This window comes from Mus musculus, chromosome 16 (assembly GCF_000001635.26).
Source record: "Mus musculus strain C57BL/6J chromosome 16, GRCm38.p6 C57BL/6J".
Classification (NCBI taxonomy): Eukaryota; Metazoa; Chordata; class Mammalia; order Rodentia; family Muridae; genus Mus; species Mus musculus.
The window spans coordinates 96,144,424-96,158,328 of record NC_000082.6 but is presented as its reverse complement, the minus strand read 5'-3'; the positions used below and the strand labels follow the sequence as shown (position 1 = coordinate 96,158,328).

Below are 13,905 nucleotides of genomic sequence, written 5' to 3'. Positions count from 1 at the left end.
GTTTATGGGCTAGTGTATATTAACACTTTAACAACTGAAGTCAAGGGCAGTGTGTGGCCCAATGGTATAATGCCTGTTGAGGGATAGTGATGGTGATGATGGTAGTGATGGGGTATTCTGGATATAAGCTGTGTGTAGAGCCTCTACCCACATAACAGCACTCAGGAGGCAGAGGCAGGCTGATCTCTCAGTTTGGGCCAGCCTGGTCTTTATGGTAAGTTCCAGGGTAGCCAGGGCTGCACAATGAGACCCTATCTCAAAAAAATTTAAATTGAAATTTAAAAAGCTGAAGATTTTTTAGATGTTTACTTTTATAAAAAAAATGTTAAAGGCTTTAAATGCATACAGACCAGCATTCCTAAACACAGACCAGCATTCCTAAACACAGACCACCTTGGACAACCCTATAAAGCAGGTAACCCTGAGCCTGGGAAACTGCCAAGGCGGGAGGGGACAGAAGCACGCTTTCCACAGTACCCAGTCCCTTTTTAACTCAATGTTTATTACCCATTAATAAACAAATACAATTTGGGGATAAAAACACAGCTGTCCCCTACTTGCGGTGTTACATACACTACACACATGGGAACACTAACAGTCTTACATACATTATGCATGTGGAAGCGCTGACATCCACATTACACACATGGGAACACTAAGTCATTTGTTCCTTCAGGTCAGCTGAAATCATGAGAGGCATCTGTTCTGGGCACTTCTGATTGCCCTTCCAAGTGGCCTTGGGATGCTGACCCAGGCTACCTAAACGATGTGGGCAAAAAGCGCCATTGCAGACTATGGCTCACTGCAAAAAAGAGGAAAGCGCACACCCTCCCTCACCCCGAGGGCTGAATACCCAGAGGGAACCCAGATTCTGCAGCCAACCTCCTCAGGTCCCAAAATAATCTTGTGTAGACCACGTGCTTCCTTCGTGATGAGCATGCTGGAGCTAGTGGGCAGGTCCTCCTGGCAATGTTGGCTATGCCTACTACTATGTTCCGTTTGTGCCCACAACAAATACAGCCAAGTAATCTTGGTGCCACGTGGATCTATCTGCAGCATCTGCGGAGTTTAAATCAATGGACTCTCAAGCCTGCTCTGGTGGCACTCGGTCTACAACCAATCCAAGGGCCGCACACTGGGCCTGTTCACAGTACAGTCAGGAAAACAAAGAGCTACTTAGGAGATCATTAGGAAACACTGGAGTATAAATATGATCCTTCAAACCCAGTGCTACGCCTTTAATCCCAGCAGCTATGAGGCAGAGACGAGAGGATTCCTATAAATTCCAGGTCAGCCTGGTCTACATAGTGATTCCAGGACAGCCAGAGCTGTGCAGAGACCTGCAGTGCTGTCAGGGAGCTTTTCTGTGCTATGGTTCCCCAGGGGCGAATACCGCAGCTTGCAGCGCAGGCAGTGAGCCCAGCTCCTGCTGTAAGGCTGGTGGGACAGTCACACTAGCACTGGCAAATACTGTAACTAGGGAAAGTGCTTCAAAAACAGTCTTGACGGCATATACAAAAACAGTAGCGGCATACGCCTTTAATCCTATCATCTGGGAGATAGAGGGAGGTGGATCTCTGTGGGTTTGAGACAAGCCTGGTCTACATAATTTCAGGAGAGCTGCAGCTACACTGAGAGACCTTGTCTCAAAACAAAAAAAAAAAAAAAAAAACAAAAAAACAAAACAAACAAAAAAAAACAGACTTGGCAGATTTCTGCCTAGTAACTTCATGAGCCTAAGGAGTCTCAGATGAACTGGATCAGACCGCACCTTGTTTAACCCTATTCTGCGCACAGCATAAACACCCAATGCTTTAAAGACAGACTTCATTTGAAATGCTTTAAATAAAAATACACGTCGTCTCATGAACACATGTAGGAAGCACTATAAAAAATGAACAAACTTAGACATACAGCGATACTTTCCACACACTTATGTGTGACATTTCAGGAGACAAGTACAGCTACATCACTAGTGTGCGTCACTTTCTGTAACTGAGATAAAAAGGAGGTTTAGTAGTGGTACGAAAGTGTGGGTTTTTCTAAAATTAAAACAGCACTAACGGAGTTGTTACAAGTCTGACTCTGCAGCTGGCAACAGACCCAAGCCATGCCCAGAAACAAGCATCAGCAGATGCCACGTGGTGGTTCCCAGTTGGTATGAATCCAGACCTACATCAGACGATATGGGAGTGCCGTAACTGGTCTTTCTGGCTCAATGGCGGGTGTAGAAAATCCTGACTTCAACAAGAATCCCAGGTGACACACAAAAGCAAATGTTCCAAAACATAAAACACAAGAATCTGTGGACTTGTGTGCAATCCGCTCTTTACCCTATCAGAATCCTTTTGTAAAGACTTGTAGCTGGCCTTCCCCTCAGCTGAAAGGGTGGAGAACGATAGCCACAACTTTGTTACAGACTAAAATCCAACAGGTGATTCCAATTCCACCTGAAAAGAGAGAAACTCAAGTCAGAGGCGCAGCAGCCAAGCCTTAGTTACCATCCACCTACAGGGAGGAGATGCCAGTACCAAGGGGCAAGAGAAGGAGCCCCTTCGGCAGGGCCAGACAGGGCTGCACTATGCATCTCCTGACAGAGAAGTCCCTGGTCTACCAACAGGCTGTAAGAACACCCTGAGCCACTATTTCTTTCACATGTCTCAAAAAAGCACTACAAATAAATTCCTGTCTTCTGAGGCCTCATGTGAAGGTATCCCCATTCCCATCCTCCCTGCCCAGGCTGTGAGGCCAGCAGCTCAGCAGAGAGCTGCCCAAGGTGGCCAGCAGGCCAGCAGGCTGCTCCTCAGGCCTGAGCCCAATGGGGCCGGGGGAGAGGGAAACGCGGCACAGCTAAGCTGTAGGTCCTTGCAACCGCTCTCTTTTAATGACGAATTTCACTACAGTATGAACAATATTCACCACACATCAGAACCCAGGACTGGCGAGAATATGCAGGTTGGTTTTTACAGGCTTTTACACTGTCGTCCACAATGGTCTTGAAGTTGGAGCAATCCACCCTCTTTCTCCTCCTCCTCCTCCCCCAGGGCTGGGATTACAGGCATGAGCCACCACACCCAGCAGTTTTATTTCTACTAGTTAAGATCAGGACCCAAGAAAGTGTCCTCACAGGAAAATTCAGATGACAAGCAGCTACTGAGTGCTGTGACCTGCAAGTATGGACCCTAATTCATAAGCTATCCTACCCTGGGGACGGTGGTAGGCCGGGCTCTGAGAGAGACTGAGATCACAGAGCCTTAGGAAGAAGCCTCCACGGTGCAGCCTGACTTTCCTCCTCCTACCCAAGGGCCCCTGAGAGGGTGCCACTTATGAACCACAAAATGGGTCCTAGTGATCCCCGGTCTGTGTGTTTAAGCCGCCCACTGTGGTATTTTCCTGAGTGGGCTTGCAACATCGAGGGAAAAGGGATAAAACATCAGGTGACCTTGACCACTTCAAAACAGACAGCAAGAAAGGCTGGAAGAAACAGAAACATTAAGGGTTTGTCTGTAACCAAATGGATTTTGTAGGCGGAGTGCCTTTTTTTTTTTTTTTTGAAGCACAGCTGGCTTGAAACTCCCTATGTAGACCAAGAGGGAAGGCCTAAAACTCAGAGATCCTCCTGCTTGCCTCCTAAGTGCTAGACTGAAAGTATGCCAACTGGCATGGTTTAAAAAAATAGTTCCTATGTTGCCAGGGCATGGAGGAGCATGCCTTTAACCCCAGTACTAGGAACTGGGGAAGGTAAATAGATGTCTGTGAGTTTGGGGCTAGCCTGGTCTACAAATCTAGTTCCAAGCCAATCAGGGCCACACAGTGAGACCCTGTCTCAAGAAAACCCAACCCGAAAAAATATTCCTACATGTCTACTCATTCTTCAATGACATGAATAACCTTTAACATCCAAAGGAACTTTCAAAACTCAAAGGCAACAGCCAAGATAAGCAAGCTACTCAGAGAGGGAGACACCGGGAGAAGTGGCCTCTGGGTACCGGGGATGTAACTCTGCCCCTGGCAAGTAGCTTCTCCAGACCACAGAAGGCTGGGACAAGAGGTGCGGCTTGCTGAGGGGACAGCAAGGATGAAGTCAGATCATCTAATCTCCCACCACCACCGTATTTCCAGAAAACAATTACCTGCTACTCGAGTAGGAAAGGCTACCAGGCGGTCTAGTGGGGTGATCCACTTGCTGGGCACCACAGCCACAGGGACGGAGTAATACTTCCAAATGAGCGAGATCATCAGCGCTGCCTGGAAGAAGCCTGCGGTGAGTGGGGGCCTCACAACTCCATCACTCGAGTGTACGCGAACGTGCACACACACACACACACACACACACACACACACACACAACTCCAGACAAAAACATCTCACACTGGTGACAGGGGGGGTGGGGGTGGGCCTTCTTGTGGGAACTGGCATTTCCCTGTTTTAATATAGATGCCACACATCCACTATTTATTTATTTAAGTGAGCTGAGTCTGCCCCAGTCAGTATAAAAGCAGCCAGGATTCCACAATCCCTCTGTCACCCAAGTCAGCTCCAAGCTGGTGACAACTAATGTTTCACCTCTTCTCCTTTCCCAGAAGCACCTTCTGTGGTCCTGAAGGCTGTGCTGAAACGCTCGGACTGAGGAGGGCAGGATGGATGCCCGAGGCTTTGTGGATGAGTCTCTGTGCAGTACCGGAAGCAGCATCCAGAAGGCAAAGAACACAACCCCACCCCAACCCCACCCCGGTAGTGAGAAAAATGGGGGAGAGCGGGAAGCGGACAAGATGGCTGGCTCTGCTGAGCACTGCCTGCTCTTCCAGAAGATCCAGGTTCAAATCCCAGCACCCACCCGGTGACTCACATCTGTCTCTGACTCCAGTCCCAGGGAATCTAATATCCTCTTCTGACTCCTAAGGACACCAGGTACATACATGGTGTGCAAACATTTATGCAAGCAAAACACCCGCCCACAGAAATGAATAAACTTAAAGAGGAAAAGAAAAGAAAGGCAATTGTCAAGTCGGTGCACGCTTTTAATCCCAGCACTGGGGAGGTAGACGCAGGCTGGCCTAAGCAAACTGACTAGATCGCAAGGCAAGTTTTACATTGACGTGAAAGAACCTGCCCTGGGATAGAGGATGGAGAGCCGAGCAGTCAAGAAAGACACCACATCCCCCTCTGGCCTCTGTACACGCGTGTGCACCTGCACACACAGGAAGATGCCTACACACATGTGCACATACACAAGCAGGCAAAGGGAAAATAATCACAGCCGTGCAGTCAGAGCCCAGGCGACACTCACTTGTAGTATGTAGAAAGCAACACTTATAAACCACTTGATCTTGGCCAACTGAGCTGTCCGTGCCTTCACTGAAAGGGAAACAAAACCACGGTGAAACAGGAGTCAATCCTGCAAAACTGAGAACACACCTGAACACTCGGAAGTGACATTTCCCTCACTAAACGCGCTCTCTCTAATCGCTGATTGATAACCAACACACTCAGAAACATCAAACAGGACAACAGTGTGTGTAATAAATCTCTTACTCTGTTGCCAATTTACGAAATTTCAAGTTGGGTGGCTATGCTATTGTTTGAGTAGACACCCACTCAGCCTGCATCTTGAAGTCACTGTAGCCTGAGAGACTCTTCCCCAACGCACTTGCCGCTCACTCATCGACAGAGCTAAACATCACCCACATTTTCTAACCTGCACCATCTCTGAGCCTCCTACAGGAGCCCAGCCCTCCCAAGCCTGTGTTCTGCACAGCCTGCTCCACCTTACACAGCCCAGCAGGGGCTTTCGGGACACATTGCTCTCTGGAGGAGAAAGAAGAGACAAACAGATAGACAGGACCTCACTATGAAGCCCTGGCTAGTGAGCTGCCTGACTCTGCCTCAGAATACTGGGACTCAAGTGTGCACAGTCCTCTACTCACACAGGAGCTGCTCCTGAGAGTGCCAAGTACCCTGAGGACTCACTGTGTGTTCTTTGTCTGGACTGCCCTCAGCAAAGTGCCAGTCTCAAGAGTTAAAATCTGCAGAGGACAAATTGGCTCTGAAGAAAAGTCTACAAGGATTTCTGGATATAGAAGGGTTAGCTGGGCATGGTGGCACACGCCTTTAATCCCAGCACTTGGGAAGCAGAGGCAGGAGGATTTCTGAGTTCGAGGCCAGCCTGGTCTACAAAGTGAGTTCCAGGACAGCCAGGGCTACAGAGAAACCCTGTCTCGAAAAACAAGAAAGAAAGCAAAGGGTTTACCAGCAAACGAGAAGTAACACATGTACCTCAAATCCACACACAAAGACACCCCCCCTGCTCCCACCCGCCCCTCCCTCCATCATGGCTGCAAGACGAGTACCGTGCGTTTTGAGCTTGTCCGTCATCTTGTTGATCTTCCTTTCCAGCCTGGCGTATCTGGCAAACTCGTCCATCATGTTGACGGTGGACAGCTCCTGCTTCATGCCCTGGATCTCTGCCCTCATCTGTGACTCCTGCTCTGCATCCTTCTGCAGCACCCTGGAAATCTGGCAGGGAGGAGGCCGGCATCGGTGTGTGTTCCGGATACATGCCACAGCGGCCACCAGGTGGCGCCCACCACCTGTCAGGGCTTGTCAGGGTCCCAGGACTAGGTGGTCACACCCTGGTGCAGAAAGGTGCAGGCCAGGCCAGTGGCAGAAATCGCCAGAGACAAGCCTCACCAACAAATGGATGAGCAGTAACACAGCATTGTCCAGGACCCTCCAAACACAGCACTGCTGGAAAGAGCCCTCTTCTCATGAGGGGACACCAAAGCAGGCCTTCAAACTGGACGTCAGTGACACGTTTGTCACCAGTATTACAGCCAAGACCTTTGCTCACTCACAAAGTACAGAACAGCAGAGGGCTGTCAACTTACCTTCAAGGGTTCAGGGGGAAAACTGCTGTTTGCCCAATCTTTAAAATAGCTCTGCTGGTTTTAAAGATGAAAAGAGGGAGTATGTAAAGTTTAGCTGGCCCATAGCAATGGCACCACCCCCAGCTCAGAGGACCCCTCTGCTTGCCACAAAGAAAGGCAACCTCAGTAACAGCCAGAGCCACACCCTTGACCCTGGCAGTGTCGGCAGACAGTCCAGGCACACAAGCCGAGGCCCCATAAGGAACTCGCAGTTAAAGCCCCTGGGCTGGGGCCAGCACTGTGAGTCACCCTGAAGGCTGCACAGTGGACAAGGAACAGGGTTTGCAAACCTTCCTCTCTAATGCCCACTGTTCTCCACTCAAAGGGAGAGTTATTCCAATCTGGTCCACCCTGGAGAAAAAAAAAATAGGAATGGACCAAAGTCTCTAACGTTCACAGCAGCTAAGAGTGCTTGTTTTTAGAGGATTGGGGTGCAATCCCAGCACCCACATGGTGGTTCACAACCATCTATAACTCCAGTTCTAGGGGATCCAACAACTTCTTCTGAATCCATGGACACCAGGCATGCAGGTGATGCACAGACATACACCACACATGCAGGCAGGTGATACACAGACATACATCACACATGCAGGCAGGTGATACACAGACATACATCATACATGCAGATAGGTGATACACAGACATACATATATGCATGCAGGTGATACACAGATATACATCATACATGCAGGCAGGTGATACACAGACATACATACATGAATGCAGGTGATACACAGATATACATCATACATGCAGGCAGATGATACACAGACATACATCACACATGCAGGCCAAACACCATCCACATAAAAAAATAAGTATTTTTAAAGGCCAACATTTTTAAAAAGTCACAGAGCTATCATTCAAAATCAGAGAACCAACCTCCCTCCCCCTCCACATCCCTTGCTGCCTGGAGTTGGCCCTGCTCCTTGCCACCTGTAGCACTCAGGAAGGCTAGCCAGGTCAGTATTGGAGACCCTGCCCTGGTGGTATGGGTGCAGGAGAGCTGGCAGGCCGACCGACTCAGCTACCCCCAAGGCCCAGATCCAGGAATTCGAGCTTGCCCACCCATCCCAACATCTACACAATCCATGAACTCTGGGAGCACATGAAGTGGCTGATCCTGCAGATCCAAAGCTGCAGCATCTCCATGACACAGGGCAAGGACAGGACACCAGAGGAGTCCAGGTGAGGACCCAATGACGGAGAGCAGAAGCCAGAGGCCTCAAACCAGAGTAATGACTCATTGCAACGAACATTTACAGTGTTCGCTGGCAAAGACGTGTGGACAAAGGGTATACTGCGCAACACGCTACAATCTCCACAAGTTTTTGTTTTTCTTTTGTGGGGTTGCAAAAAAGAAAAAAAAAAAAGAAAAATCAGGGGGAGGGGAGGCTGGAGAGATGGTTCAGTGGTTAAGATGGCTGCTCTTCCAAAAGACCTAGGTTCAATTCCCAGCACCCACATGGCAGCTCACAACTAGATTCCCAGTTCCAGGGAATCTGACACACACAGACATACATGCAGGCAAAACACCAGTGCACATTAAATACATACATAAATACAAAAGCTTTGAATTTAAAAAATCAGGGCCCCTATAAAGGATGCTTAAACAGGAAACATGTCATTAGGGCTCTGCTTCCCCACCCCATAGCAACATGACCTGTGGTCACAACCAGCAGATCCTGAGGTGGAGCGTGGGGGTGGGTGTGAGAGGCACAGTCAGGGAAGGAGACCTCAGGAGGAGAGAACAGACTCTCGGGAGACAGGCTTCAATAAGACAGCTTGTTTAATTGGGAGAACATAGGCTATTATTAAACCTTTAGGGAGTGTGCAGGGGTCTTCAGGGAGAATGCACGTCATTGGCTGGGGCCGGGATGTTGCGGCTGCCTCAAGCACAGAGAGGAATTTCAGATATTGCTGGATGTAACCTTATAAGGAGATGAAGCCCATTGTGGTTGCTGGGCTCCGTAACCTCCTCTGAGGGGCAGAGGGTGGGAGCAATCTTACTCCTACTCATCTCGGGTCTGGACACACCCGGACCCCACTCTTGTTCCAGGCCGGCACCCTATGGCTCCATGGATTCCTGCCACACCCCCAGCCCCACAGGGCCAGGGGGAAGTAGCCTGGAGATGCTCTGGTCACCCCATCATTTGGGAAGCTGGAGAGGTTCAAAGCCAGCCACCTGCAACCCAACATGATGGCCACAGTAGGTACATCTCAGAAGAAAAAACAGATGATTCAAACTCACAAAGGCCCTGGGAACAGAATTACTCACAATCAGAGGCACTACGTTTGTGAAATTTTTAACCCAGATGACTCAAGCGGAGCAAAGGACAGGAGCTCAGCTTCCTTCTTCCCACCCTGCAGACAGACGTTAGCTGCCTGCAGGGAAGTATACTGTGCTCCTGCCTCCAGGGCTTCAGTCCTGTTTGGCCAGGATGCCCTCTGCCAATAGACAAACTTGTCCAGGACTGAACCGGTGGCCACACTGTCACTGATGACCCAGGGGCCGACAGATCTGAAAGCTAGCAGCATAGCATGCACTGCCGGGCTCCTCCCTTCTGGATTCCTCAGGCAAGCTCAAAAATGACCAACCCAGGTCACCAGTATGAAGAGACCAAAACCTGAACACAGAAAGCCCAGAAACCTGCACAGACCCTGACTAGCACCAGGGTCATCTAGCACAACTCCCTAGGCAGGACCAATCCCTCCTGAAATGCCTGCCCCCCCCCCCCCGCCTGTGTACCCTACGGGGCCCTGCTGGCCCAGCATTCTGCCCAACACCCAGAACACACCTCTCCGTCAAGGCCCCAGGAGTACACCCTGTAGGTTGCTATGTCATCCTAACACTTGGAAGCCATACAAAATCCTGTCCCAACCAGGCATGGTGGTGCATGCCTTTAAAATCATTTAACCTCATAAATATGAGGCAGGCAATCTCTGAGTTTCAGGCCAGCCTGGTCTAGAGAGTGAGTTTCAAGATAGCTAGGAAACTCTATCTCAAAAAATAAATAAATAAATAACATTCCAAACAAGGGCTTTGCTCAGAGTCTGGTCTGTGGAAAGCGAGTACCTAAGGCTTGGAGCACAAAGCAAAGGGTAACTTCAAAACTGCTGAACACACCTCGAGAAGCTGGCTACACCAGCCAGGCCCCTGAAGCATGTGTGCACATGTGACTGACAGCAGAGCAGGGTCTGTCAGGAACTTAGCATGGGCACCAGCACACTGCAAGTCCAGGACGGCCATGCCAGTCCTGGGAATTCTGCAAAACTCACAAGAGCCTCACCCACCTGTACTCGTCATTTCAGGGGCACCAGAGCAGCGTACCTCCCATGTATGAGCACACGGTGTGTCCAGTGTCCCCTTCTCCTAAGACAACATTGGATCCCTTACTTTATAAATTACACGGTCTCGACTACGCATGTCGTGACCGACCTAAAGGGAAGGACCCTCGGGAAAATTCCATCCAGGACAACCACAGGCACCAGACCCACTCCAGCTGACAGAAGCCATCTAGGAAAGCCTATGGCAAGCAGCTGAGTTTCCTGAAGATGGTCCACCATTTTTGCATGGCTGCAATGGGTGCACTCTGAGAGGCAGGATTCTCAGAGACTTCATTCCAGAATCGCTTCCCGCTGCTGGTATGCATTCCTGCCACTGTTAGAAGCTCATGTAGCAATGCTGTATAGAGGAACTGATAATTTCCTAATTCCTTATCATGATTTTATAGAACTCCTAAACTGATACAAGTAAGCTACAGTGCCCATCCTTTGTGAGGAGGGACTAATACAGAACACGCCCAAGTCTGGTCATCGTGTACTGGAGGACCCTGAGTCGATCACAGGATCTCTATCTCCTCCCGCCCTGCTAGCTACTGGAAACTCATGACTCAGTGAGGAGGATGGCCCAACACAGCCTCCCTAAACATCTGAGTTCCATTCCCTTAGCTCGACTGTGAGGTGAAAGGGAACAAGACACAGGACAGGAGGACGTGGAACCCTCAAGGTAAGGATCCGGCTCAGGAGCTAAAACTCCTGCTATACAAGCACAAGGAACCACCTGAAAGGTGAGTGTAGATAGGGAGGGAGCCAGGGTCCCCACAGCAAGCTAGCCCAGTCAGTGTACTCTGGGTTTTACTGAGAGACCCTGCCTCAATGAATAAGGCAGAAGAGTGGCCAAGGGCTATCCTTGACACCAACTGACCTCAGCCTTACACACATACACACACACACACACACACACACACACACGGTGGAAAAATAAAACACACAAGAAAGCAGAATGAGAACACACATAACCACAAGGGATTGCTAGCCAAACACACAAGCAACTTTAACCACTGAAACTAACAAAAAGATTACAGGGGTGAAGGACTAGATGCCTCTCCAGAAAGACAGATGATGAAGGTATCATGTTCAGTCTCTCCTACCAACCGTCCACAACACAGATGACTGCAGTGATCCCAAATGTGTGGGTTCACATGCTAGGTATTCCCCATTCTGCAGAGAGTGTCAAATCCCACAGATGGGGAGGGGGGGTCTCACTCACAAATCACACAGCCCAGCTACAAGTCAGAGTTCCCTTGACCCCTCTTCAGGCTTCACCAATTTGCTAGACCAGCTCACGAAACTCAGAGCAAAAATCTTGCCCACTGGTTTATTACAGAACATGTTTTCCAAGGCTATAGATACAGGTTAGAGAGATGTGTTGGGGGTTAAGCACACTTGTGGCTCTTTCAGAGGATCCAGGTTCAGTTCCCAGCATGCATGTGGCTGCTCACACCATCTATAAGTCAGTTCCAGAGAATGTGACTGCCTCTTCTGGCCTCCTCAGGCAACCTCGTTCACATGGTGCATATACATACACTCAGAACACACACACACACACACACACATAAAATCTTTAATGGCTACAGATTAAGAGGGTGGAGAGATAGCTCAGTGGTCAAGAGCACACTCACATAGTGGCTCACATGGAGTCCTTGACTCCAGTGTCAGGGAATCAATGCCCCTTCTGGACTCAAAAGCACTGCATACGTGTGATGCACTTACATACATGCAAGCGAAACTCTCACATAACAAATAGTTTTTTTTAAATGGTTTAAAGGCTACAGATAGCAGGACAGATGAAGAGAACTTTGCAGACAGGTCATTGAGTGTGGGGACATCCATCCCCAGTTAGTAGTCCCCAATCCCTCTTCCAGTACACAGAAAAGTCCTTCTAAACCTTTCTGCATCCAGTCCTTTGGAGAACTGTGTGCAGACTTCATTATACAGGCATGAGTAAAATATGGAAAGTATGTTGGGGCTGGAGATGGCTCAGTGGATAAGAGCACTGGATACTACTATAGAGGGCCTGGGTTCTGTTCCCAGGACCCACGTGGCAGATAACTAATGTCTGTAACTCCAATTCCAGAGCATCCAGCGCTCTCTTCTGGACTCTGCTGGCAATGAAAGCACACAGTGCACAGATACACACGCAGGAAAAACACCCCCCATACATAAACAGAAACCTGAATGTGCAAGAACGGTATGGCCTGTTTAGATTGCTCTGTAGTGTTCCTTGTTCCCACGGACAGAACAGAAGGGGGCTCCCTGTAGCCGGGGATCAGCCGCTCCGGAGCCAGGCACCTGTGAGGATGCTGGGCCGGGGCTGCTCCTCTGTCGCGAAGCGTGGCTTGGGACCTCCCACCCTCCAGAGCTGGTTGCAACCTCGCGATCTGTGAGAAGCTCGGAGGCACCTGGAGGAAGAGAGCTTGCAGCATGGACCGCGCAAGGCCCCGCGCTCGGCCGCTCCCCGCCCCCGGCAGCTACTTACAAACGAGGACAGGGACGGCAGGAGGATGCGCAGCAAGTTACACCCGAACACGAAGCTCAACACCAGCAGCCACGCCCAGCGGTCCGTCTCGGACGCGCTCATGCTGGATCCCAGGCACCTGCACCGCTACGACAGCGCCATGGTGACCGCGCCTCCGCGCTCGCCTACGCCTGCGCACTGCAGCCCTGCTCCGCTACGGCAGCGCCTGGGAGCAGCGTCGTCAACTGCGCCTGCGCACTGCAGTCCTGTTCCGCTATGGCAGCACCAGGGAGACGGCGTCGTCAACTGCGCCTGCGCCGGCGCGCCACGGCTAGGGCTACACGTCGGGCCGCGGTGCACGCACGCTACACCTCCTCTAGGGGGCAGCATGGGATGTTACTTAGCAGCCATTTTCGCCTTTCGCCTTCCCGGCTTCCGTAGCCGGGTGATAGCCCACTTCGGGAGGCTAAACAGGTTTTGGCAAACTGTGATTGCTTGTAGTAACCGAAAACTATTTACGTTCTTACTGAGTTAACTAACGCACTTTTATTCTTTTTTATGTATATGAATTTTTTTTAAAGATTTATTTATTTATTGTAAGTACACTGTAGCTGTCCTCAGACACTCCAGAAGAGGGAGTCAGATCTCATTACTGATGGTTGTGAGCCACCATGTGGTTGCTGGGATTTGAACTCCTGACCTTCGGAAGAGCAGTCGGGTGCTCTTACCCACTGAGCCATCTCACCAGCCCTCTCACTTTTATTCTTAAATAAATTTATTTTAGGATAAGCCTCTGCATGAATAGAAAGTTACTTTATCATAGATGGTAACTGAAACTGTTTCCTAAACCGTTGTCGCATGTAAAATGGTTCGACTACATTTTAAAACTAAGCACTAATAAACACGAACAATGTAGAAAATCGTCACCCTAAAAGATAAGTTTATTCATCAAAAGACATCACATAGTGACTGGTAGAGACTTGCCAAGCATGTGGGAAGTCTTAGGTACCAGCCATGCTCAGCACGCACAAAGAAAAAGTTTACAGTGAGCTTTTAATAAAATTATCTAAATTTAGGCAATGATGAGTATTCATAACAAAAGAACCGCGGCTCACTTGTATATGGGGAATAAAGTGGAAGATAGTTGGCTGTCTTTTCTGCCACGTTAGTCAGAGA

The 13,905-nt window shown here is 49.6% G+C and overlaps 1 protein-coding gene across 1 annotated transcript; it reads right to left on the bottom strand.

Moving 5' to 3' along the window:
• Positions 1-476: 476 nt before the first annotated feature.
• Positions 477-12,929, bottom strand: Get1 (guided entry of tail-anchored proteins factor 1). Its single transcript, NM_207301.3, has 5 exons — positions 12,751-12,929; positions 6,351-6,516; positions 5,291-5,358; positions 4,134-4,248; positions 477-2,450 (listed from the first exon to the last, which is right to left on the bottom strand). Exons 1-5 carry the CDS (start codon positions 12,850-12,852, stop codon positions 2,377-2,379), a joined length of 525 nt encoding a protein of 174 aa, NP_997184.1. The 5' UTR covers positions 12,853-12,929; the 3' UTR covers positions 477-2,376.
• Between the last annotated feature and the right edge of the window lie 976 nt (positions 12,930-13,905).